The 25,485-nt window shown below is 42.2% G+C and overlaps 1 protein-coding gene across 1 annotated transcript; it reads left to right on the plus strand.

Moving 5' to 3' along the window:
* Window positions 1-20,939: 20,939 nt before the first annotated feature.
* Window positions 20,940-23,768, plus strand: LOC100277068 (uncharacterized). The gene is made up of 3 exons (NM_001150735.3): window positions 20,940-21,315; window positions 22,171-22,408; window positions 23,345-23,768. Exons 1-3 carry the CDS (start codon window positions 21,013-21,015, stop codon window positions 23,482-23,484), a joined length of 681 nt encoding a protein of 226 aa, NP_001144207.1. The 5' UTR covers window positions 20,940-21,012; the 3' UTR covers window positions 23,485-23,768.
* Window positions 23,769-25,485: the final 1,717 nt, after the last annotated feature.

The raw sequence follows: 25,485 nt of genomic DNA on the forward strand, positions 1-25,485 counted from the left end.
ATACAGAATTGAAATATGCATTCTACTTGCTATGGATGCATATGCATAAGCAAGATGTAGGAGATACCAATATGAGAGAAATGTTTCCATTTAGAAAATAAGCACATTCTTGCATATGCAACTAGTCCCCAATGTGTGGTTATGGACTTAAGCTTCCCCTTACTCCATAATCCACATACTTCCTATTTTGGACCAAAACCAGCATAGATAACCAATTGAAAGAATCAAAAAATGAAAATTGGTGGTTTTTGGTATTTGATATTTGATATTTGATATACTTTGATTTGCTTTGGTCCATAAAATTCTCCCTCTTTGGAATCAAACACCGGAAAGAAAGACTTGATAAAGCACATAGGAAACGACTAAAGACTTGCCCTCTAAAAGGATATCTCCCCCTAAAAGAATGTTCTCCCCATGTGGAAAAACAATCTCTCCCTTAATGGAAAAAGACATACTCCCCTGTTGGAAAACTCTCTAAATAGGAAAAACACATGAATATAAGATGTAACAAGACATGTTTGAAAAGACTAACTCCCCCTAAAACTATGCATATGTAAATGATAGAAGATATTCTATTGATACCAATGAGACATTTAACACCATATGCATATATGGCAACATTGGGGGCATACGTGAAAAATTGACATAGTCTATTCAATTATAGGTTAAGACATCTAAAAGATACCAATCAAAAGATTTGGATGATTAATGGCATTCTTGTAGTGGAAGCACGTTTGTCTTTCTCCGGGACTCCATTTTCCTTCAATGAGACTACTACACACATAATAGGCATGAAAAGCTGTGTTAGTCTCAAAGACTTATGTTATAGAGTAACCTCCCCCTAAAGGTGTGCATACAAGTTTTTGAATACTTGTAGGAGACATGCACTTTGATTTTGAGATCAAGAGGGGCAAATTATCTATAATCTGAACTTTGGTACATATAATTCAAAATGACACCAATTAAAAGATATTACTTTTGAAACAAGCAATAGTGCAATCTATTCAGGAATTTTAATTAAGCTATGTGCCTTGCTTTACTACATATTTTAAATCATGTACGTTTGCTCAACAAGTATGAATTTAAACCGAGCATTCCTACCATATGATATACCTAGCATGTATGCAATTCAATTGAAGAGACATGAATAATACCAATTTAAAAATGATATCAATTGAAAAAAAATACTAAATGAAAGCAATACTAGGCATGAAAAGTAAGCTAGATATTAAATGAAAATATATATACATATCTAAAACAAGGAATTGCAATAAAATCTAGTTACCTTAGTCATGGGTGTAGAATTTGGGTCCATAGTTTTCACTAACCCACATGGCAATAAACTTGATCTGATATAATGCATCCCATGATATCCATCCAAAATTTCCAAGTCTCTAAATCCCTCGAAGTCCTTTGGACTTCTCACTTCCCTCTCGAGACCCAAACCTTCTTGGTACTTTTCATGGTTGAGATAATCTCCTTAGGCAACCAGATGCATTTGCCCCCCTTTCCCTTGTTGGCTTGTTTGTTGGCCTTGATGGCTATCATGTGTAGCTGCCTTTTTGTCCACCTTGTTGACGTAGGTGTTGTAGATCTTGCTTGTTGGTATTTTCTTCTTATCTCTCCAGGTCTTCGCCTTGCTTTGGTAAGACTTGTGGCCTTCCTTGTGTCATAACCAGTAAACCATAGTTTCACCCTGGTTAGACTTGTTCACTCCCGCAATGGTGTTATTCTAACGAGGTTGGGTTTGTTCGGCCTTGCCTTTCTTATCATACAAAGCTTTAACAAGGTGATCCACTTCTTGGCTTAATAATTCATTTTGCATCGCAATCTCATCTGAACAAGTTTCTACAATAACATTCTTAACAAGGACTTGATTGCATGGGTTAGAATTAACATCAATTAAATCTAAGCAAGAAGTAGAAATATTTTTTAATAATTTCAGGAATTTCATATAAAGATGCTCCTGGGGTACTATCGATGATTTCTAGCTTAGTAGTTAGCTCATTATTGTGAATGCTAAGAATTTCCAGTTTCTCTAGCAAGTTTTCAATAGCATCTTGTGAGCTAGCTAACTTAGCCTTAAATTTTTCATTCTTTTTAACAAGACTATCATCGGTAGGTGAGGATGGAGCTTTAGACTCTAATTGCTCAATTTTAGATGTTAGCTCACAATTCAAATTTTCAAAAGTTTCAAATTTTTTAGTAAACATTTATAGTCATTTTGAGAGCTAAGCAACTTAGATTTTAGCACTTTTAATTGATCCTTTTGTTTAGTGCAAACATCCTAAAAAACATTAACGGCATGCACAAGTTTATCTACGGAGGGCTTATCTTCATCATCGCTATTGCTATCACTAGAGGATGGAATACTTGTGTTACCTCTTGACTTAAGGCATTTATGTGATGAGCGTGAAGAGCGTGATGAAAGCAATGAATGTGGGTCCTTGGAGGTTCATCTTCACTTGAAGATTTTTTGTCAAATATGCATGAGGGCTGTGTACCATTTCATCAATAGAAGAAGATAGCCAAACAGAGTACAAATAAAGGACCACACTGACACATACACACCTTACAACCAGATCTAGCTACAAAAACACTTGATTTTGGAAAGAGGAGGAAAAAGGATCAAACAACCTAAAAGGACATCATGACTCAAACAAGGTCAGAAGTAGCCTCCAGGAGCTGGATGTCCTTAGCTCCTGCCCTACCAAATATGAGAGATCATTCCCAGCCATAGATAAGGCAGCAACAAGCCGAGGGAGCTTACCATCGAATAAGCAACCATTCCTATGCATCCATAATGTTTAGGCTCCTAAGATGACAAAACGTTTTGCATGAGCAAAGGAAGAGAGGAAGAATCCTTCCTCCATCAATCAAGAAAAGAGATTTCACCAAGCTGTGAGACAAGAACTGCTAGGCCAATTCGTCTAAGGAAAAATAACCATAACTGCCTCAAAAAAACACAAAAACTAGGAGATGGTCCAAAGTTTCAGGAGCCTGGTCACAGAGGACACATGCCTCATGGTGGGGCAAGCTCTTCCTTTGGACCATATCAGCTATCTAGCAGCTGTTGTGAGCCATCCCATGTCTTAAGGCTTGTGAGCGCCTTGCCTTTGCTCTCACTCTTCTTGGGTTCACCTGAATTTGGGAAATTATCCCTAAAGTGGTCATTCTCCCCACATGCGAAGCATCCTCTCTTTCTTTGCTTTTTCTTGTCAGTGTTAAAGAGAAGATCCTCAACCTGCACGGGCACACTCATTAGATTAATCTTGTGAATCATCCTCATTTCCTTTCCAACATGTCAAACCATTTCTTCATCCTCGAAGGATGATATCGAGGCTTGATCATTTTCTTCATCATTGTCTTCTTCATATTCCTCTTCTTCACTTGAGGAACTTGAGCTAGGAACCTTCTTATTGACTTTCTTCTTTTCACCACATGCAAAAGCATATGGCATTGATGAAGTGGTCTCCTCTTGAACCATCTTGCATGACATCTCAAATGCCACAATCTTTCTGATTATGAGTGTCGAGGTCATTTGGCTGAAGTCCTCCAAGTTGTGAAGGATGGTGATGATGCTCCCATATTTTTGTCGAGGCAAAAGGGAGATGTTCTTCCTCAAAATGTTCGCATCACCTAGCTTGTTAATTCCGATTGAATTGAACTCATTGATAATTAGATTCAAACGGGAATACATGTCTCTAACAAGCTCATTTTCTTTCATTGTAAAACTGTTTTATTAATTCAAGACTAGGCAATGATTTTGCTCATGAACATTTGATGTGTCGTCATGGATCTCATGTAATTTTAGCCAAAACTCATTAGCAGTTTTCAATGTAAATACTTGATTGAAAATATCCATGCTAAGAGATTCATACAACCAATTTTTCGCTCTAGCATTCAAATGAATTTCTTTTTCATCACTCACGATGAGCTTCTTAGAATTCTTAGGTGGTTTCATCCCGTTGCGAGTGACTCTCCAAACACCTAGATCAACTGCTTCTAGGTAGCAAGTCATTCTAGCACTATATATGGGAAATTAGTGTTGTCGAAGTGTAGTGGCCTATGGGTATCCATACATTTCCTCTAAAAAGCATCAACTATATTAGCAGTGAAGCTAAAACATTCTAAATGAGCCAAATCAGGCTCTAATACCAATTCAAAGGAACACGAACGCGTAAGAGGGGGTGAATCAGGGCTTCTAAAAACTTTGCTAATCTAGACCACAAATAAATCCCTAGAGCAAAACATATACGAATAAGTAAACTAGAATGTGCAAACTAGGTTTTGTCTAAGTGTTGCTATCTCTACTGCAAAAAGAGTTTTGCAACCTAAGTTCCAATCCTATATAATCTAAACTATGAATAGAGAGATTGAAACTTAAGTACTTAAAGTAAATGTGAAAGCTAAAGAGCAAAGGTAGATATTACAAACTCCCATGGACGACATATATTTTTTATCGAGGTATCCTGAACCGCACAATGTCTTGACTAATCCTCATTTGTGCCCCTACATAAAGGGTAGCCCACGCGAGGACCAAGCACCATGGACGAGTAACTCCATAGAGAGCCATGAGCCTTCTCCACAAGTAAGTGGTGCTCCGCTTCCGGCTCCTCTTAGATGCTCCTTGCCATCTTCACTATCGAGCTTCTAGTCAAAACATCGCGAGCCTATTTCCCTCTGGTACACGGTAGCGGCCGCACTACAAACTTGGTTGATGCAGTCTCGCAAGACTCTTGCCCCACTCGGTATAATTACAACGGCTCGTGCAAGAGCCAAGGCGTTTGTAGGTTGTCTAACCTCCATCACACAACTAGGAACAAACTTAGAGCAAGATCTAATGCGATCTAACTAACCTAACCGCTTCGCAAAACAACTACGCTAATCATCGTGTGATTCTATTAACCACTTGTGTGATTGAGCTCGTGGAAATATACCTCTATGCTTTGGGTATGTTTCTTGTGCTCCAACAACTCCACATGGCTGGCTAGGTGGGTTTATATAGCGCCCCCACTCAATTGTAGCTATTGGGAGGAATTTGTAGCTCTATGTCTGTGGGCACACCGGACCGGTCCAGTGCGCCACCAGACCATCAGATCCAAATCCTCCACTTCAGCTAGTCATTGCACCTGCCGGCACTGTAGACAGTCAGGTGTGCCACCCACATGGTCGGGTGCCAACCACGTCATATAGTCGTTGGACGATGATCTGGTGCGCTAGCTGCCCGAGAGCCATTTACAGAGCTCTCTGCGCACACGGTCTGGTGTGCCACCGGTGCGCCAAATGACAATTCATTTCTTGAGTCTTCTATCTTCTTTTCTTGGGCTCTTTTGGTCTTGTGTCTTGGACTTATGCTGAGTATTTGTATGTCTTCTAGCAGTCTTTTATGTCTTCTTTTAAGGTGTTGCATCCTTAGAGCCTAAGTCCAATCCAATTCGCATCCTATGAACTACAAAACACAAACACTTGGAAAACATTAGTTCACTGGTTATGTTTGAAAGGGAAATGTGCCTTTGGGTCATTTCTAAGTATTTTGGTGATTTAGTGTCCAACACAAGTGCCTAAGTGTTGATCTATGCAAAGTGGTGAACAAAGTGCAAATCAAGTCAAAAGGTATGTTTCTAGACTAAGTACATTGTTTTATGGACTGATGTATTGTGTCTAAGTGCTGGAAACAGGAGAAATCAAATTGAAATTAAAGATGGCTTTGTTCAGCCAAAGTCTGCTCAGTCTGGGTGCACCGGACAGTGTCCGGTGCGCCAGGCAGACTCAGGCGAACTTGCTGCTCTCGGGAAGTAATTAACGGCGTACGGCTAAAATTCACCGGACTGTCCGGTGAGCCAACGGTCGGACGCGCGATCCACGCGGGACATGTGGCCGAGCCAACGGCTAGTAGGGGGCACCGGACTGTCCGGTGTGCACCGGACAGTGTCCGGTGCGCCAACGGCTCCAAGGCTACCAACGGTCGGCTTCGCCAAATAAGGAAGGAAATCCGCACCGGACAGTGTCCGGTGGTGCACCGGTCTGTCCGGTGCGCCAGGCGACAGAAGACAAGAATTGCCTTCCCAGAATGCTCTCAACGGCTCCTAGTTGCCTTGGGGCTATAAAAGGGGCCCCTAGGCGCATGGAGGAGAATACCAAGCATTCTTTGAGCATTGTTGATCACTCACACTTCATTCTTGCGCACTTGTTCGACATTCTTAGTGATTTGAGCTCCGTTCTAGTGTGAAACTCGTGATAGTCTCTTGAGCTCAAGTCTGGGTCTTGTGTGTGCGTATTTGTTGTGATCTTTGTGTCTTGTGTGAGTTGCTCATCCCTGCCTTACTCCGTGCTTCTTTGTGATCATCAAAGTGTAAGGGCGAGAGGATCCAAGTTGTGGAGATTCCTCGCAAACGGGATATAGAAAAGCAAAGCAAAACACCGTGGTATTCAAGTGGGTCTTTGGACCGCTTGAGAGGGGTTGATTGCAACCCTCGTCCGTTGGGACGCCACAACGTGGACTAGGCAAGCGTTGGACTTGGCCGAACCACGGGATAAACCACTGTGTCTATCTGTGTTTGATCTTCTTGTGGTTATTGTGTTTTGCTAAGACTCCTCTCTAGCCACTTGGCATTATTTGTGCTAACTCCTAATCAAGTTTTGTGAGTTAAGTGTCAAGTTTTACAGGATCACCTATTCACCCCCCTCTAGGTGCTCTCAATTGGTATCAGAGCCGTTCTCTTCAAGGAAGGGACTAATCACCCGAAGAGATGGATCCTAAGGGAAAGGGGATTGTGATCAATGATAAGTAGAAGGAGTCCTTCATCAACAAGCCGAAAGATGACAAGCCTACCGACTCGGGCTCGGGTCACAAACGAAGAGTTGGGAAGAAGAAGAAGATGAGGCGCATCAAGGAGATCGTCTACTATGACGACTGTGACGAGTCCACTTCTTCCCAAAAGGACAACAACGACAACGACTACAACAAAAGAAAGATGGTTAATTCAAACTTTTCTTTCGACTACTCTCGTATTCCGCAAAGTACAAATACTCATTTGCTCTCCATTCCACTTGGCAAACCTCCTCACTTTGATGGAGAGGACTACGGATTTTGGAGTCACAAAATGCGTAGTCACTTGTTCTCTCTCCATCCAAGCATATGGGAGATAGTAGAAAGTGGAATGAAATTTGATAGTACTGATAGTCCCATGTTCATTAACGAGCAAATTCATAAAAATGCACAAGCTACTACTGTTCTTCTAGCTTCATTGTGCAGGGACGAATACCATAAGGTGAGTGGCTTGGACAATGCCAAGCAGATCTGGGACACCCTCAAGATCTCACATGAGGGGAACGACATCACCATGCTCACCAAGATGGAATTGGTGGAAGGCAAACTCGGGACATTCGCGATGATAAGAGGGGAGGAGCCAACCCAAACATACAACAGGCTCAAGACCCTCATCAACAAGATAAGGAGCTATGGAAGCACGCGATGGACAGACCACGACGTCGTCCGCCTAATGCTAAGGTCCTTTACCGTCCTTGATCCACATCTTGTGAACAATATTCGTGAGAATCCTAGGTACACGAAGATGACGCCCGAGGAGATCCTTGGAAAGTTCGTAAGCGGGCAGATGATGATCAAGGAGGCGATATACGTGGACGACGCGTTGAACGGTCCAATCCATGAGCCTCAACCCATTGCTCTCAAGGCAACAAGGAGCAAGGAGGCGCTACCTAGCAAGGTAGCACAAGTTGAGGCGGCCGGGCTCAACGATGAAGAGATGGCCCTCATCATCAAGCGCTTCAAGACGGTGCTTAAGGAACGCAAAGGACAGCCTTACAAGAACAAGACGAAGGGGAAGCGCTCATGCTTCAAATGTGGTAAGATTGGTCACTTTATCGCTAACTGTCCCGATAGTGACCAGGAACAAGGGAACAAGAGGGAAAAGAAGAAAGCTTACAAGAAGGCTAAGGGCGAGGCACACCTTGGCAAGGAGTGGGACTCGGATTGTTCGTCGTCTGACTCTGACAACGAAGGACTCGCCGCCACCGCCTTCAACAAATCGGCCCTCTTCCCCAACGAGCGTCATGCATGCCTCATGGCGAGGGAGAAGAAGGTATGTACTCGAAATACTACTTATGCTTCTTCAAGTGAGGACGAGTCTAGTGATGATGATGAAATAGATTATTCATGTTTATTCAAGGGCCTAGATAGAACCAAGGTTGATAAAATTAATGAATTAATTGATGCCTTGAATGATAAGAATAGATTGTTAGAAAAGCAAGAGGATCTCTTATATGATGAACATGATAAGTTTGTAGAAGCTCAAAAATCCCTTGCTTTAGAAATAAAGAGAAATGAAATGCTTTCTTGTGAATTGTCTACATGCCATGACTCTATTTCTAGTTTAAAGAGCATAAACGATAACTTGAGTGCTAAGTTAGAAATAGCTAATAAATCAACATCTTGTGTAGAGCATGTTGTAGTTTGCACTAGGTGTAAAGATTTTAATGTTGATGCTTGTAGTGAACACCTAGTTTCAATTTCTGAATTGAATAATGAAGTGGCTAGTCTTAATGCCCAACTTAAGACTAGCAAAAGTGAATTTGAAAAATTGAAATTTGCAAGGGATGCCTACACAATTGGTAGACACCCCTCAATTAAGGATGGACTTGGCTTCAAAAGGGAAGCCAAGAACTTGACAAGCCATAAGGCACCCATCTCCATCAAGGAGAAAGGGAAGGCCCCTATGGCAAATAGTGTGCAAAAGAACCATGCTTTCTTATACAATGATAGGAAATATTCTAGGAATGTTCATTGCAATAATGTTGTTTCACATGCTTATGATATGACTGCTTCTAGTTCCCATGTTGTGCATGGTAGAGATATGCCTAGGAAAAATATTCATCATGTGCCTAGAAAGAATATTGTTCATGTTCCTAGGAAGGTTATGAATGAACCTTCTACAATATATCATGCTTTAAATGCTTCCTTTACTATTTGTAGAAAGGATAGGAAGATAATTGCTAGAAAATTAGGGGCAAAATGCAAGGGAGACAAAACTTGCATTTGGGTCCCTAAGGATATTTGTACTAACCTTGTAGGACCCAACATGAGTTGGGTACCTAAGACCCAAGACTAAATTTGCCTTGCAGGTTTATGCATCCGGGGGCACTAGTTGGATTATCGACAGCGGATGCACAAACCACATGACGGGGGAAAAGAGGATGTTCTCTTCCTACGTCAAGAACAAGGATCCCCAAGATTCAATAATATTCGGTGATGGGAACCAAGGCAAGGTGAAAGGGTTAGGCAAAATTGCAATCTCAAACGAGCACTCTATTTCTAATGTATTCTTAGTAGAGTCGCTTGGGTATAATTTGTTATCTATGAGTCAACTTTGCAATATGGGATATAATTGTCTATTCACTAATGTAGATGTGTATGTCTTTAGAAGAAGTGATGGTTCATTAGCTTTTAAGGGTGTATTAGACGGCAAACTTTACTTAGTTGATTTTGCAAAAGAGGAGGCCGGTCTAGATGCATGCTTAATTGCTAAGACTAGCATGGGCTGGCTGTGGCATCGCCGCTTAGCACATGTGGGGATGAAGAACCTTCACAAGCTTCTAAAGGGAGAACACGTGATAGGTCTAACTAATGTTACTTTCGAAAAAGATAGACCTTGTGCAGCTTGTCAAGCAGGTAAACAAGTGGGAGGAGCGCATCACAGCAAGAATGTGATGACCACATCAAGACCTCTGGAGTTACTTCATATGGACCTCATCGGACCCGTCGCCTATCTAAGCATAGGAGGAAGTAAGTATGTACTAGTTATTGTTGATGACTTTTCCCGCTTCACTTGGGTATTCTTTTTCCAGGATAAATCTGAAACCCAAGGGACCATCAAGCGCTTCCTAAGGAGAGCTCAAAACGAGTTTGAGCTCAAGGTGAAGAAGATAAGGAGTGACAATGGGTCCGAGTTCAAGAACCTTCAAGTGGAGGAGTACCTTGAGGAGGAAGGGATCAAGCACGAGTTCTCCGCTCCCTACACACCACAGCAAAATGGTGTGGTAGAGAGGAAGAACAGGACGCTTATAGACATGGCGAGGACGATGCTTGGAGAGTTCATGACCCCCGAGCGCTTTTGGTTGGAAGCCGTGAACACGGCCTGCCATGCCATCAACAGGGTCTACCTTCATCGCCTCCTCAAGAAGACGTCGTATGAGCTACTAACCGGTAACAAACCCAATGTTTCGTATTTTCGAGTTTTTGGGAGTAAATGCTACATTCTAGTGAAGAAGGGTAGGAATTCCAAATTTGCTCCCAAAGCCGTAGAAGGGTTTTTGTTAGGTTATGACTCAAATACAAAGGCGTATAGGGTCTTCAACAAATCATTGGGTTTGGTTGAAGTCTCTAGCGACGTTGTATTTGACGAGACTAATGGCTCTCCAAGAGAGCAAGTTGTTGATTTTGATGATGTAGATGAAGAAGAAGTTCCAACGGCCGCAATACGCACCATGGCTATTGGAGATGTGCGGCCACAGGAACAAGATGAGCGAGATCAACCTTCTTCCTCAACAATAGTGCAACCCCCAACTCAAGATGATGAACATGAGGCGTGTGATCAAGGGGGAGCACAAGATGATCATGTAATGGAGGAAGAAACGCAACCGGCACCTCCAAACCAAGTTCGAGCAATGATTCAAAGGGATCATCCCGTCGACCAAATTTTGGGTGATATTAGCAAGGGAGTAACTACTCGATCTCGATTAGTTAATTTTTGTGAGCATTACTCCTTTGTCTCTTCTATTGAGCCTTTTAGGGTAGAAGAGGCCTTGCTAGATCCGGACTGGGTGTTGGCCATGCAGGAGGAGCTCAATAACTTCAAAAGAAATGAAGTCTGGACACTGGTGCCTCATCCCAAGCAAAATGTTGTGGGAACCAAGTGGGTGTTCCGCAACAAACAAGACGAGCACGAGGTGGTGACAAGGAACAAGGCACGACTTGTGGCAAAAGGCTATGCCCAAGTCGCAGGCTTGGACTTTGAGGAGACTTTTGCTCCTGTGGCTAGGCTACAGTCCATCCGCATTTTGCTAGCATATGCCGCTCACCATTCTTTCAGGTTGTTCCAAATGGATGTGAAGAGCGCTTTTCTCAATGGGCCAATCAAGGAGGAGGTGTACGTGGAGCAACCCCCTGGCTTCGAGGATGAACGGTACCCCGACCACGTGTGTAAGCTCTCTAAGGCGCTCTATGGACTTAAGCAAGCCCCAAGAGCATGGTATGAATGCCTTAGAGACTTTTTAATTGCTAATGCTTTCAAGGTTGGGAAAGCCGATCCAACTCTTTTTACTAAGACTTGCGATGGTGATCTTTTTGTGTGCCAAATTTATGTCGATGACATAATATTTGGTTCCACTAACCAAAAGTCTTGTGAAGAGTTTAGCAGGGTAATGACGCAGAAATTCGAGATGTCGATGATGGGCGAGTTGAACTACTTCCTTGGGTTCCAAGTGAAGCAACTCAAGGACGACACCTTCATCTCCCAAACGAAGTACACGCAAGACTTGCTAAAGCGGTTTGGGATGAAGGACGCCAAGCCCGCAAAGACTCCGATGGGGACCGACGGACACACCGACCTCAATAAAGGAGGTAAGTTCGTTGATCAAAAGGCATACCGGTCTATGATAGGGTCTTTACTTTATTTATGTGCTAGTAGACCGGATATTATGCTTAGTGTATGCATGTGTGCTAGATTTCAATCCGATCCAAGGGAATGTCACTTAGTGGCGGTGAAGCGAATTCTTAGATATTTAGTCGCTACACCTTGCTTCGGGATCTGGTATCCAAATGGGTCTACCTTTGACTTGATTGGATATTCAGACTCTGACTATGCTGGATGTAAGGTCGATAGGAAGAGTACATCGGGGACGTGCCAATTCTTAGGAAGGTCCTTGGTGTCGTGGAGTTCCAAGAAACAAACCTCTGTTGCCCTATCCACCGTTGAGGCCGAGTATGTTGCCGCAGGACAGTGTTGCGCGCAACTACTTTGGATGAGGCAAACCCTCAGGGACTTTGGCTACAATCTGAGCAAAGTCCCACTCCTATGTGATAATGAGAGTGCTATTCGCATGGCGGATAATCCTGTTGAACACAGCCGCACAAAGCACATAGACATCCGGCATCACTTCTTGAGAGACCACCAGCAAAAGGGAGATATCGAAGTGTTTCATGTTAGCTCCGAGAACCAGCTAGCTGATATCTTTACCAAGCCTTTAGATGAGCAGACCTTTTGCAAGTTGCGTAGTGATCTAAATGTCTTAGATTCGCGGAACTTGGATTGATTAATAGCACACATGTGTTTCATGCCTTGATCATGTTCTTTAATGTATTTTGTTGTTTATTTATGGTGCTCAAGTTGTACAAGCACTCCCCAGACCTCACAAGTCCTTTGCAAGTGATGCACAAATTTAGGGGGAGATGTGCTACAACTTGACCCTTTGAGACTAACCATGTGCTTGAGTTTGCTTATTTTAGTCTCAAAGGAGGTTTGAAAGGGAAAAGGTGGACTTGGACCATGCAAGACTTCCACTGCACTCCGATGAAAGAGTAACTTTTTACCAAGTTCATTCTTGTACGCTTATTGCCTTTTTACTCTTAGTTGAAGATTTTGGTGAGGCAATGGGGTTGAAGGGCCAAAGTTGATCCCGTTTTGGTGCTTGATGCCAAAGGGGGAGAAAATAAGGCCAAAGCAATAAATGGATCAGCTACCACTTGTGATTTTTGAAAATAGTAGAGTTAGAGTTTTTGTTTGTCAAAATACTCGTGTTTGCCTCTTCTTGTCAAAAGTTGGTCTCTTGTGGGGAGAAGGCTTAATTATGGGAAAATGGGGGAGTTTTTGAATCCTTGATCAATTTCTCGTGAAACAGCTCTCATTATGGTTCAACATGTGTGTTTGACTTAGAGATAGGAAATTTAGTTTGATTTGCAAAAACAAACCAAGTGGTGGCAAAGAGTGATCCATATATGTCAAATTTGAATCAAAACAATTTTGAGTTCTTATTTGAATTGATTTTGCACTTGTTCGACTTGCTTTATGTTGTGTTGGCATAAATCACCAAAAAGGGGGAGATTGAAAGGGAAATGTGCCTTTGGGTCATTTCTAAGTATTTTGGTGATTTAGTGTCCAACACAAGTGCCTAAGTGTTGATCTATGCAAAGTGGTGAACAAAGTGTAAATCAAGTCAAAAGGTATGTTTCTAGACTTAGTACATTGTTTTATGGACTGATGTATTGTGTCTAAGTGCTGGAAACAGAAGAAATCAAATTGAAATTAAAGATGGCTTTGTTCAGCCAAAGTCTGCTCAGTCTGGGTGCACCGGACAGTGTCCGGTGCGCCAGGCAGACTCAGGCGAACTTGCTGCTCTTGGGAAGTAATTAACGGCGTACGGCTAAAATTCACCGGACAGTCCGGTGAGCCAACGGTCGGCCGCGCGATCCGCGCGGGACACGTGGCCGAGCCAACGGCTAGTAGGGGGCACCGGACTGTCCGGTGTGCACCGGACAGTGTCCGGTGCGCCAACGGCTCCAAGGCTGCCAACGGTCGGCTTCGCCAAATAAGGAAGGAAATCCGCACCGGACTGTCCGGTGCGCCAGGCGACAGAAGGCAAGAATTGCCTTCCCAGAATGCTCTCAACGGCTCCTAGCTACCTTGGGGCTATAAAAGGGGCCCCTAGGCGCATGGAGGAGAATACCAAGCATTCTTTGAGCATTGTTGATCACTCACACTTCATTCTTGCGCACTTGTTCGACATTCTTAGTGATTTGAGCTCTGTTCTAGTGTGAAACTCGTGATAGTCTCTTGAGCTCAAGTCTGGATCTTGTGTGTGCGTATTTGCTATGATCTTTGTGTCTTGTGTGAGTTGCTCATCCCTCCCTTACTCCGTGCTTCTTTGTGATCATCAAAGTGTAAGGGCGAGAGGCTCCAAGCTGTGGAGATTCCTTGCAAACGGGATATAGAAAAGCAAAGCAAAACACCATGGTATTCAAGTGGGTCTTTGGACCGCTTGAGAGGGGTTGATTGCAACCCTCGTCCGTTGGGACGCCACAACGTGGACTAGGCAAGCGTTGGACTTGGCCGAACCACGGGATAAACCACTGTGTCTATCTGTGATTGATCTTCTTGTGGTTATTGTGTTTTGCTAAGACTTCTCTCTAGCCACTTGGCATTATTTGTGCTAACTCCTAATCAAGTTTTGTGAGTTAAGTGTCAAGTTTTACAGGATCACCTATTCACCCCCCCCTCTAGGTGCTCTCAATGTTGTTCATAAAACACCAAAATCATTTAGACAAATGGACTGGGGTCCATGTTCCTTACAACTGTGATGCGTGCCCTAGTCTGGTCTGGTGGCCAGTGATCTGTCCGACATCCTTTGCCAATGGCCTCGCATGGTGGCCAGCTAATGGTCTAGTCCGATTACCAACTACTAGATAATATCCTACATCCCTTACTTATTATCCAATGACATTGTTTAGCGGCTAGTGGCTTGAGCCGGCCTCTAGCCGACACCTACCATCCTACTACCGGGCCAGTGGTTGTCTAGCAGACCATTAGCTTGCTTAGCCTAGCCTAGTGTTCGATGCCTTGTGGGTTGGCCTAGTGGACGACAACGTGGCGTCCTAGGCCATGGCTCTAATGGGTGGTCTAGGTTACTCTAATGATCTCGAGCCATGGGCATAACAATTCTTGGGTATGTCTCTAGTATCATGGTCCTTAAAGAAACAAAATTTTGTTGCTCTTTCTATCATTAAGGTTGACTATAAGTAAGTCGCATAATGCGTATGGACATTTGGTACCACTTTCTAAGAGATCATTCACAAAAGGGGATATCATAATAGACCATATGAGCTCAAACAAGCAATTAGACGATATCTTCACCAAGCCCTTAGATGAGAGACGGTTTTGTGAGCTTAAAAATAAGCTAAATGTTGTTGATTCGCATAAGTGGATTGAAATATTGCATATCATGACTATATATGCCTTTGATCATAAAGTAACCTTCAATTGGCTTAAATTTCAAATGGTTTTTACAATTAATATATTTCTGTTATATACTTGTGTCGAGATTCAAATTGTAGAAAATCACTCGCTTGGACCTTAAAAGTCTAAGTGCATAAGTTTCACTAGTATTCATAATTTGTATGCACAAATTTAGGAGGAAATTACTCTATAGTTTGAATCTTTGAGACTAACATCCTTTTTCAAGTCTATCATGTGTGTAGTATCAAATTGAAGGGAAATGAAATCCTTGGAGAAAGATAAGCGCTTGCACTGCAAATGATTGGTATCAAATTTCATTCACCGATTTGTAATTTTCACGAAAATATCTTTTCTAGGGGGAGATCTCTCCCAAAAGAGAATTTCTAAGGGCCACATATTGTTTTCCCTTTTTGGTGTTTGATTCCAAAGGGGAGAAGTAATCAGGCCAAAGCAAATGGATCGCAAACCACTAGGTTTTAAAACTTTTGTGAAAACCCTCTTAAATAGGAAGAGGAGATATTCTTTGAGAAAACTTATTTTAAGGAGGCCAAAAAGCAAAACTTTGAGAAAACACTCTTTGTGAAGAGATTTTAGAAAAACTCTTCCAATTGATATCTATGTATGAAAAGGGGAGTGCTTTTATAAAGACCAAAATATTCTTTAAAAAGGAGATAAAACTTTCTTTTATAAAGGGGAGAAGAATCTTTCAAAAGGGAGAAAGTTTTAAGGAAAACCTTTCAAAAGGAAAATGCAAAGTGGTTGCAAATATGGTCCAAAACTTAAAGTCACGCATAACCTTCAAATTTGTATTTTCTAAATCTTACTTATGTGTATTCATCCGTAGCAAGTAGTTTGCAAAGTTATATCATATACTTGTTTCCTAGGTTGTGTTCAGTGACAGATCTAGGAATGGACTAAAGGGGGCAGATTTTCTTGTGATTAGTGGTGGAGACAACAAATAACTAATATAGGGACTCATTTTCTCTCCTTTAATCTCCACCTGTTTCTCAAATGGGACGTGGGGCTCATTTTCTCTATCCTTCTTCCTCGTCCTCTAGTCTTTTGTACCCTCCACCTCTATATCTAATGAACTTATATGGATGTAGGGGGTCTAGAGCCCCCCCAGCGCCCCATTAGATTTTCCCTCGTTGTGTTGTCATCAGTCACAAAAAGGAGGAGATTGAAAGAGAAATGGATCTAGGACCTCTTCTATATTAGTTTTGGTGTTTGATGACCAACATAATTTGTTAGACTAACTAGTTTGCTAAGAAATTGTTTTTAGAGTTTGAAGGATGCAGTGCAGCATGGACTTTAAGAAAGTGCAAATTGATTTAGAAGATCAAATACATCAAAAGAAATAATTTAGAGGACTTGAATGGACTCAAGGAACATTTGTTTAAGTCATACAAATGTCCAAGACACCAGCCAAGTCAAGCCAAATCAAATGAGCCAAAGATAGAACTTCTAGGATGTATAGAGGTGCACCAGACATATCTAGTGGCACACTGTATGTGGCATCAAATACGACTTGTAGAGAGGTAGATTTCTGTACTCTAGAATTCAGGACACACCTAAAGTGTCCAGTGGCACACCGAACGTGTCACCGGACAGGGCTTGTAGAGAGCGTGTAAATTGGACCACTCAGAATTGGGCGCACCTGACACATCTGGTGTCACACCGGTGGCGCACCAGATGCACATTAAATCCAATGGTAAGCTAATAGGAAGATCCAATGGCCAGATGATGTGGCACATCCAGTGGCGCACTATAGTATTCAGTTCCTTGTGTCAGACTGCTAGCCTGACAACTTTACCCAAAGGTCACTAACTGAATAGCCAGATGTGTTCGATGTGACGCGGAATTTTGGGTGGAGTTCAAACTTCTAGTTTCAAGTGGGGAGCCTATATAAGCCACTCCAACCGAGCATACCAACACACATGAGCTGAGAAACTTTGCCAACAAGTTAGAGGAGCATTTCCTAACTATCCAAGTGATCCAAGTGCTCCAAATTGTGTGTGTGCATAGAAATAGACATCCATTTGAGAGCAAGATAGCAATAGGTGTTGTTGGCACTTGTTATGAACTGAAGAGAGGAGATTGTTGTGATCATTGTGATTGGAGTTGCATCTCCCATTGATTGTAAAAGCGAGCAAGAGCCTCTGACTTTGTGTGGAGAGCCTTGTGAGACATCTGTTTCACCATTTGAGCAAGGGAAGACTCAAGTTTGATCTTGGTGATCACTTGAGTGAGAAAAGGGTTGAAAGAGACTCGATTCTTTGTGCACTTCTCAACAGAGACATAGGTTTCTTTATGAAACTGAACTTCGATAAAAATCATTGTGTGTCTTGTGCTTTCGCTTTCATTTGAATTTGTCTTTTCCACTTCTAAGTTTATAGTCGCTTTCCTCTTTATTTACATTCCATATTGTTGCAAACATCAATTCCGCACTTAAGTTCAATAGCAACATAAAGAAAGTGTTGAACTTGGATTTTATCGTAGTTATCTTATTCTTGTTCTAACACCTAAAGGGACATTATTCAGATCAAATTTTATTATTTGAAGTAAAAAAATCAGGTTTTCACCTATTCCCCCATTTAAGCGACTTTGACGCTGGCACCACCCCCTATCCTAGGCCACCACCCACGCTCAAGCAGTCCACCAATGCTCGAGAAGTTGCCTGTGCGAAGGCCCTAATAACTACCCTACTCCATAGGTGCCAGGCCCAAAGCTCCAAATTGTGAGGTCCCTAGCGGTCGACGCTGTAATGCTTGAGCCCACAGCTCCCTAACCGCATGCCCCACCCTCGACGTGTCGGACGTCGATTTGTCATGTCGCTCTCACCCCATAGCCACTGCTTGGTGCATGTCGAGTGCCCTTCAGCCTTCACTCATGGCGAACACCAGTGGATCTGACTATCAAACCCAATGAGATCTAGAAACCCCACCTAAAACCCAACGAGTATGGGCACAGGATTTCACTCATGGGTGTGGTTGTGGGTGGGTTTGGGCATGTTTCACAGGTGCGGTCACGAGTGGTTTTTTGTTCCATCTGATCGCAATAGGCATGTTTGGATGCATGTATTTACCTGGGCTGTCTCCACAGATGTAGTGCATCTATGTTTGGATGCCTGGATGGTCACTTAGGCCAGGCTTCACGGATGCAAGATTCCTTAGGGGGGCTAGGCTCATCGCATATGCCAAAAATTACCATTCCTTGAGAGCCAGGCTCGACGTGTGCTCGCGGATGTGCGAGGACGGGCGAAAATGGACGCGTGGGAGCATACAAGAAACACATAGGGGTTACATCCCCGTGAACCAAACAACACATACAGGCATCCAAACAATACTTCCTTATATGCAAAGAGCCCAGGCCCGGCCCTGAGGGTAGGCAGGGTATGCCGCCGCTCGGGGCCCCCAAAGTTAGTAGGGCCCCCAGTCCGACCTAAATAGATATATACTCTTATATATATGTATGGTATATATTTATTCTATTCCCAAAATCTCTAGCCGCTGCTCGCTGGTAACCATTGTTAAAGATATTGCAAATGATTTTGATGTAAATACATCATTTCCAATAAAGCGTAAAGCGGTGAGAAAGAAACAATTTGATGAAAGTAGGTGCCACGAAGAAATTCTAGAAAATGAGAGAGCTTTTCAAGTCAACTATTTTTTGGTATTAGTTGACATGGCGAGCACTTCTTTGAGGACCAGATTTGAAGAACTCTCCATGTTTAAGTATATTTGGGTTTTTATTGAGCTCAAGCACACTAAGCTCACTAAATGATAGAGAACTTGAAGAGTTTTGCACTAAATTTGCAAACACTTTCTCTCATGATGGTTCATGTGATGTTGAGTTAAATGATTTGATTTCTAAATTGAATATTCTAAAGTTTACTTTGCCTAACGACACACTATCTGCTGTGGAGATTTTTGAGCATATCAGAGTTGTGGATTGTTATCCTAATGCCTCTATTGCTTATAGAATATTATTTACTGTGTTTGTTACTGTTGCATCTGCTGAAAGAAGCTTCTCAAAATTGAAGTTACTGAATAATTATTTAAGATCAGCAATGAGTCAAGAAAGGTTGAATGGTTTGACGCCTTTATGATCGAGAATAAGCTATTGAATGATATCGATATCAATAGTATAATCGATGATTTTGTATCAAAAAATGTTAGAAGAAATTTTATAAGATGAGAAGTGACAAGTAAATTTTTATTATTTCAGCCAATGTTATTTTATAAACAATAATGTGTAATATTCTCTATTACAGTAACTTATACACAGTTTCTTTACTGATATGTATTTAGTAGATGTGTAGATGATATATGCATATATATCTAGTTATATGGGGCCTCTATACAAATTTTTGCTTAGGGCCTCCGAAATGTCAGGACCGGCCCTGAAAGAGCCTCGACAGATATGGCCTAGCTGCTAGACGTGAGCCTGCTAGCCTATTACAGGCATGCAAACAGGCCAAATCTGACATGTTTTTATATTGGTAGAGAGATAACCAGAACGCTTAAAACATGCTCTTCCGGCCAGTAGAAACAGTATCCAACGCCCAACGGAACGGTACGATACATGGATGGAGGACGTGAATGCAGCACGCTTACCTGCAGGTGGTCCTGCGGGTTATACCTAAGGATGGCAACAGATCGGATTTGGATCGGATATTGCAAATATCCATCCGCAACCATATGTGCGGTTGCAACAAATATCCGTCTGCGACCATACCCGCGGATAGAAATTTATATCTATGATCATGTCCATCGGGTTTCGGATATCCATCGGATATAAAAGACAATCATTTTTCAACAATTGAATAGCATAATTAATCAATGTTCTTTCCAATTCACCATCATACACAATTAAAACTTAACTAGCCAGTTGCTCGTGCTTTGATACGATTTTTAAATACCATATAAATTGCTATTGACATATTTATTCAAATATAATTATTTTTATTTCTAAACACTAAGTTACATGTAGTCTGGTGGTTAGCCCCAAATTTCTAAGGCAGGGGGGTGTGGGTTCAAGTGCTCGCTCTGCACTATTTTTTGCACGGGGTCGGGTGCTGGGCAGACGCAATAGCTAGTTGTGCGGGCATTGGGGCGAGCCCAGAATGTCAGTGCGGAGGGTGAAGCCGTGATAGCACCAGACACCCATATTAGGTTCTTAATAGATTTGTGCGTTGCCACGAGGCGGGGGAGCATGGGGCGGCGCCTAGGCTACAAATATAATTTTTGTTTATTTCTAAATACTAAGATATGTTGGTATCGTAGTTAGCCCCAAATTTCTAGATTAAAGGGATGTAGGTTCGAGGGATTATCATGCACTTTTTTTTTTGCGATGCTTGGTGGGGAGGGTAAAGCCGTGGTAGCACCAGATGCCCACATTAGGTTCTTAATATTAATATATATAGTAGTATAGATAAAAGAATTATTATGGGCCCGCAGGTCGTGGTTAGGGTCACTAGAGCTTGAAAGGGTTGGCCGTCATTGGTGCTATGGACTATATCACTTGGAAGCAAGGGGCCACAACACACGGCGCAGGAAATCAGCAAGGCTACAAGGAGTGACCAACATTGGGGGATTGAGAGTGTTAGACGTGAGGCTCATAGTGTTAGGGTTTTTCGGATATCCAACTGATAACGCGCGGCTGAAAGGTAATATACTAATCTATGTGCGTCTAATTTAAGGTAGAATTCGGTTCTGACCCATAAATCAAAATATATATCTATATCTAGCTTCATCGGGTCAGATATTCGAGGATATCAAATACTCCGGTTAAATTGACACCCCTCGTTACACTTCTCACGGTCTCACCTACATGGCGATGGCCGCGCTCCACTCGCCACGTGTCCCCGAACCCTCATGTAAATCCAGCACGGTGCATACCCAATCAGTTCCCGTTCCCCTCGTCGACACCTGCAGTGCCAAGTTGCATCGACTCCTCCCCGGTCCTCCACCGCCCGCCGCCGATGGATGTGGATGTGGACGAGGCCACCGCCACCCCTGCCTCCGCCTCTGCCAAGCCCGCTTCCAACGGCGAGGCCCCCTCCGGCGCCCGCGAGGTGGATGTCGGCGAGGAGTACACGCTCGCCGGCGTTCTGCGCAGCTTCGTCGACGGCGTCTGGTACCCGGACGAGCCGCTGCTCCGGCGGCTCCGGGCGGCGTCCTGCGAGGCCGCGCCGCGGCTGAAGGGGGCGTCTCGGAACTCAGCGCGGGATCTGCTCGAGTGGACAAGGCAGGGCAGCGGCCTCCGCGCCATCCTCGTCATCTCGGTGGGCGCGCCTCATTGATCCGTAACATAAGCACGGGTTTTCATGTCCTGTTTACTAAATCTGACTCGATGTTCTTTAGGTGATTGCGTATTGGTACACTTGTTTTACTTTGTGCTATCAGTCAATTGGGTTACTGTGTCATATAGCATTGAAATGTTGGTTTATATTGGTACTGTTTAGGTCTCAGGGGCCAAAATGTTTACAAGATCTGTAGAGGGAAATGAAGAATAGGATGAATTGTAATCCCTCCTTCCTGAAATATAATAGGTATATGCAGGGATGGCAATGGAGAATTGTTCATCGCAGAATAGCTCCACACAGGGGCGAAGCTAGGATTCAAAATTAGAGGGGACCAAATTAGATTAGGGGGCTATTAGAAACATTTTTTGCACTATTTACATAAAATTAGCTAAAGACCTAAGATATCCTGCACATCCCGTCCCCGTGGCCTCTATGTTTGCCCTAAATCAATCTTTAACATCTACAACCTCAAATAGGTAAACAATAAAAATAGATTTAGTACGGTATCAGGGTTTTTAATACTGCTCATTTAGTATCGTAAATATTATCGGTTTTTTCTAAAAACTTATTAAACTGAGCTTAGTTTGACGACTTCGGACAGCTCAAAACTTGCATTTCAAGGTGGAGACTGGAGAGTGCATCTTGTAAGCGGAAACAAAAACATGGTGGATTACTTTCGGTAGCAACAGAGCATGGTTGATTGCTTTCGCATGCAGTTTTGATCCCATAAAACTCTTACATGATACCTTGGTTTGGTATGGCATCCATTTTAGCAATTATTGAAATTTCTCAGTAAATAAATTTTCCTCATTTTACCCTTTTCTGATCTGGCAGGTCGGGACAATCATGCCTATAGCATTGACTGGCCTTTTAATCTTCATGTTCTTTCTGCTAATTGCCACTGCTAATGCGATCATCGTCTCAGCCCTGATGTCACTGGCCGCTGCTGGCGGATTCTTGGCTATCTTCTTTGCTTGCTTGGTTGCAGTGTATATTGGAGCAGTAGGAGTTGCTATCTTTGCCATTTCTGCCATTGTCATCTCATCAGTTGTTGGAGTTATGATTACTACTGGTAAACCATCTTTATTCCCCTGTAGTACAAGATTGTAGTGCTGTTGGTATGTTACTAAGCAAACAACCTTCAGGCATAATATAAATCTTAAATACTTTACCTGAATCTCCAACCATTATAGAAGATGTTCTGTACTTCTGTATCTGAAGTTAATTTGGTCAACGTTAATATGGTGAAACTATAAGAAATGTTTCTTTTTTTCCAACTGAATCATCTCAATCTGTACACTTGCCTGTGTAATAAAGTTAGATCAGAAAATTAGCAATGCCTAGTTCCCACAAGGTGCCTGCGTTCTCGCGTTAGCATCAGAAACGAGTCATGCACTAGATTGTTTTTCAACAATTTAGGAGAACCAAATGTTAGTTTCCCATTTTTATATGCTTAACAGTAAATTGTCAATAGTCACCAACTCTTAACCGAACTCGCCTGAATAAGGACTTGACAAGTTCTTTCCAAGAATGTTCTTTTTTAATGATGCATGTTTTATTAATTTTCAAACTGTAATGACATATGTAGGAAACTACTAAAGGGTGGAACATTTTTTGTTTCCATTATAAAAAAAGAGTGGATTGAAATGGATTGGAGGGGATTAAATCCTGTACTAGTCAAAATAGAATAGAAAGGGATTTAATCTCTCTCAATCCTCACCGATCCCCATGTAATCGAATAAGACCTAATGGGGAATAAAGTGGTATACCTTTAGCAAAAATAGCTTCAGTTTCGATTCTCTTTAGAAATTTCATGGAGATTGTGATGCCCAATATATAGGACGTGAGCATAGAAAAATCTGTTCGGACGAAGCATTTTCCTTGCAGCATGAATGCTCTTTGAGATTTGTTAAGGGAAAAGCATATCTTTGCCTTGTGAGTCTGAGGATCTGCTTCTATCTCGTGTGCATTTTGTGCTAATGTTGAGAAAACGCACCCTATATTGCAGGTTGGGTTGGGTTCTTCTGGATGATCTGGTTCACCGCAAGGAAGAGCATGGACCTGACGAAGCATTCCATCAGCATGACGAGCTCGGCAGTCCAATCCTATTCCGCGTCCCGCCAAGTGAAGCAGAAGCATGTCGACTGAGGCTAGTTGGTTGCGTCTTGCGTCCTGTATGAAGAAGCCCTCGGGTCGATCTGGGTGAATTACGGTAGACGACATGCTTGTTTTGGCAGTTCTGTTTTTCACGGACACTAGGTGCATAAATACTAGCTCTGAACTTCGGCAGCGTGTACGTTTGTCACGGCGGCCAATGCTGTTCTGTATGGTATAGTGATCAGATGATTGTACATTGTGCAGGTATGCAGTATGTACATGCCGATTCATGAGTTGATAATAAAACTATCACTATATTTTTTTTCCTTTTTCCATTTCTTCCAAGCGCAAGATAATCCTAAGGTCTAGTTTGATGACTAGGGATCATGAGGAAATCTATAGAGAGAAATCTTCTTGCTATTTAAGGATCACGAGAAAATCTATGGGAGATGATTTGAGGATTCCTTCTCCATAGATTTTCTCGTGATCTTTGGTCACCAAATCAGCCCTAAGTTGTAAGTATTTTCTACCAATAGGGGCATCCCCTTAACCACCCCATGGGGTGGTCTATAGGGATCATAACTACCACTCTTATTAGGGGGTAATCGCTAGCCATTTAAAATATCAAATGGACCTCCTAGATGGTAATCTTAAGGTGACCAATTTACCCTCTTTTATAATCAGTTTCACTACAACACTTGTTGCTCTAGTTAATTGCCCACTCCTTCCACGTGTGTGATTTCTACGTTTTGTATGGTCGTGCCCATGGGTTTATCGATTGAAGTATATTCTTCTTTTTTTCTCAAAAAAACCGCCTTCTCTTCCCAAACTATACAAGCTTCTTCCAAAGCATACAACTTTTAGATGTATATGATGATCTGTAGACAGATAGATCTTACATAAATCATATGGTGAAGTACCACATGAGTGGATATATAGAAAAGAAATCCAAATCTGTCGAATCACTCATCTTATGGTCTTGTACATCCTAGGTCTCAGTGTTTCGTCATTTGTCTTATGTTCTTCATGTAGCATTCATATCGAATGACTATAAAATTGTGTCGGTACTTCCACATATTATGGGCAGCGTAGGACACATCCCTATTTTCATCCAGGGTCTTAATTATCACTTCTTAGCTTTAAATTCGCCTCTGACCATCAAATTAAATGTGAATAAACTGTCCTCCTCTCTTTGAAACAAGGGGCGCTTCCGATTCTGTGCGTGCTTCAAACAATTTTGTCTTCCCCATATTACCATATCTCTAGAGTCAATAATTTTCTATGAGGAACTACTGAACTCAATCGCTTGCGGTCGTTACTCAACATTTTTCTGTTGAGGTCTATCTTGTAGAGGTAGTCAAATTGGATTTCTAGGCTTCATCGTGAACCTAATTGGTTACTTCCAATTACGTAAATCAATAGTTCAAACCGCAATAAAGGTAGGGCATTTCCCATTGATATAGGAACTTTTATACTAGAAACAATAGTATCTCCAATTATAGCACCTTTGGGATGTAAAATATATCTCTTCTCACCATCCACATAGTGTATGAGACAAATGTATGCATTTCTATTAGGGTCATGTTCTATGGTTATGACTCTACCAGATATGTCTTTTTGATTCCGTCGAAAATCGATTTTATGGTATAGACGCTTATGACCTCCCCCTCTATGCCTTGTGGTAATGATTTCTATGGCATTATGACCTTTACCACAACAGTGTCGTCCATGGATCAATTATTTTGTGAATTGGATTTCACTTGCCTATCTATGGTTCCCTTGTGTGTGCTCGAGATATGTGTTTTGTATAAATGTTTCGTTGTATTATTAAGTATTATCCTTTAGTTTGTTTCTCTACCTAGAAGCGGAATAGAATAACATCTTTGAAGGCTAATGAGCATAATGTTGTAATGCAATGTATGTCCCAGAATGGATCCCATTCTTCTACCCTTTCCGGGTAGTCGATGGCTATTCACAAGTACTACCTTACACCAAAAAAGGGTTCGACCCAATGCTTTATTTTACCTTAGTGAATCCCGATTCGACATTAAA

Source organism: Zea mays, chromosome 1 (assembly GCF_902167145.1).
Source record: "Zea mays cultivar B73 chromosome 1, Zm-B73-REFERENCE-NAM-5.0, whole genome shotgun sequence".
Classification (NCBI taxonomy): Eukaryota; Viridiplantae; Streptophyta; class Magnoliopsida; order Poales; family Poaceae; genus Zea; species Zea mays.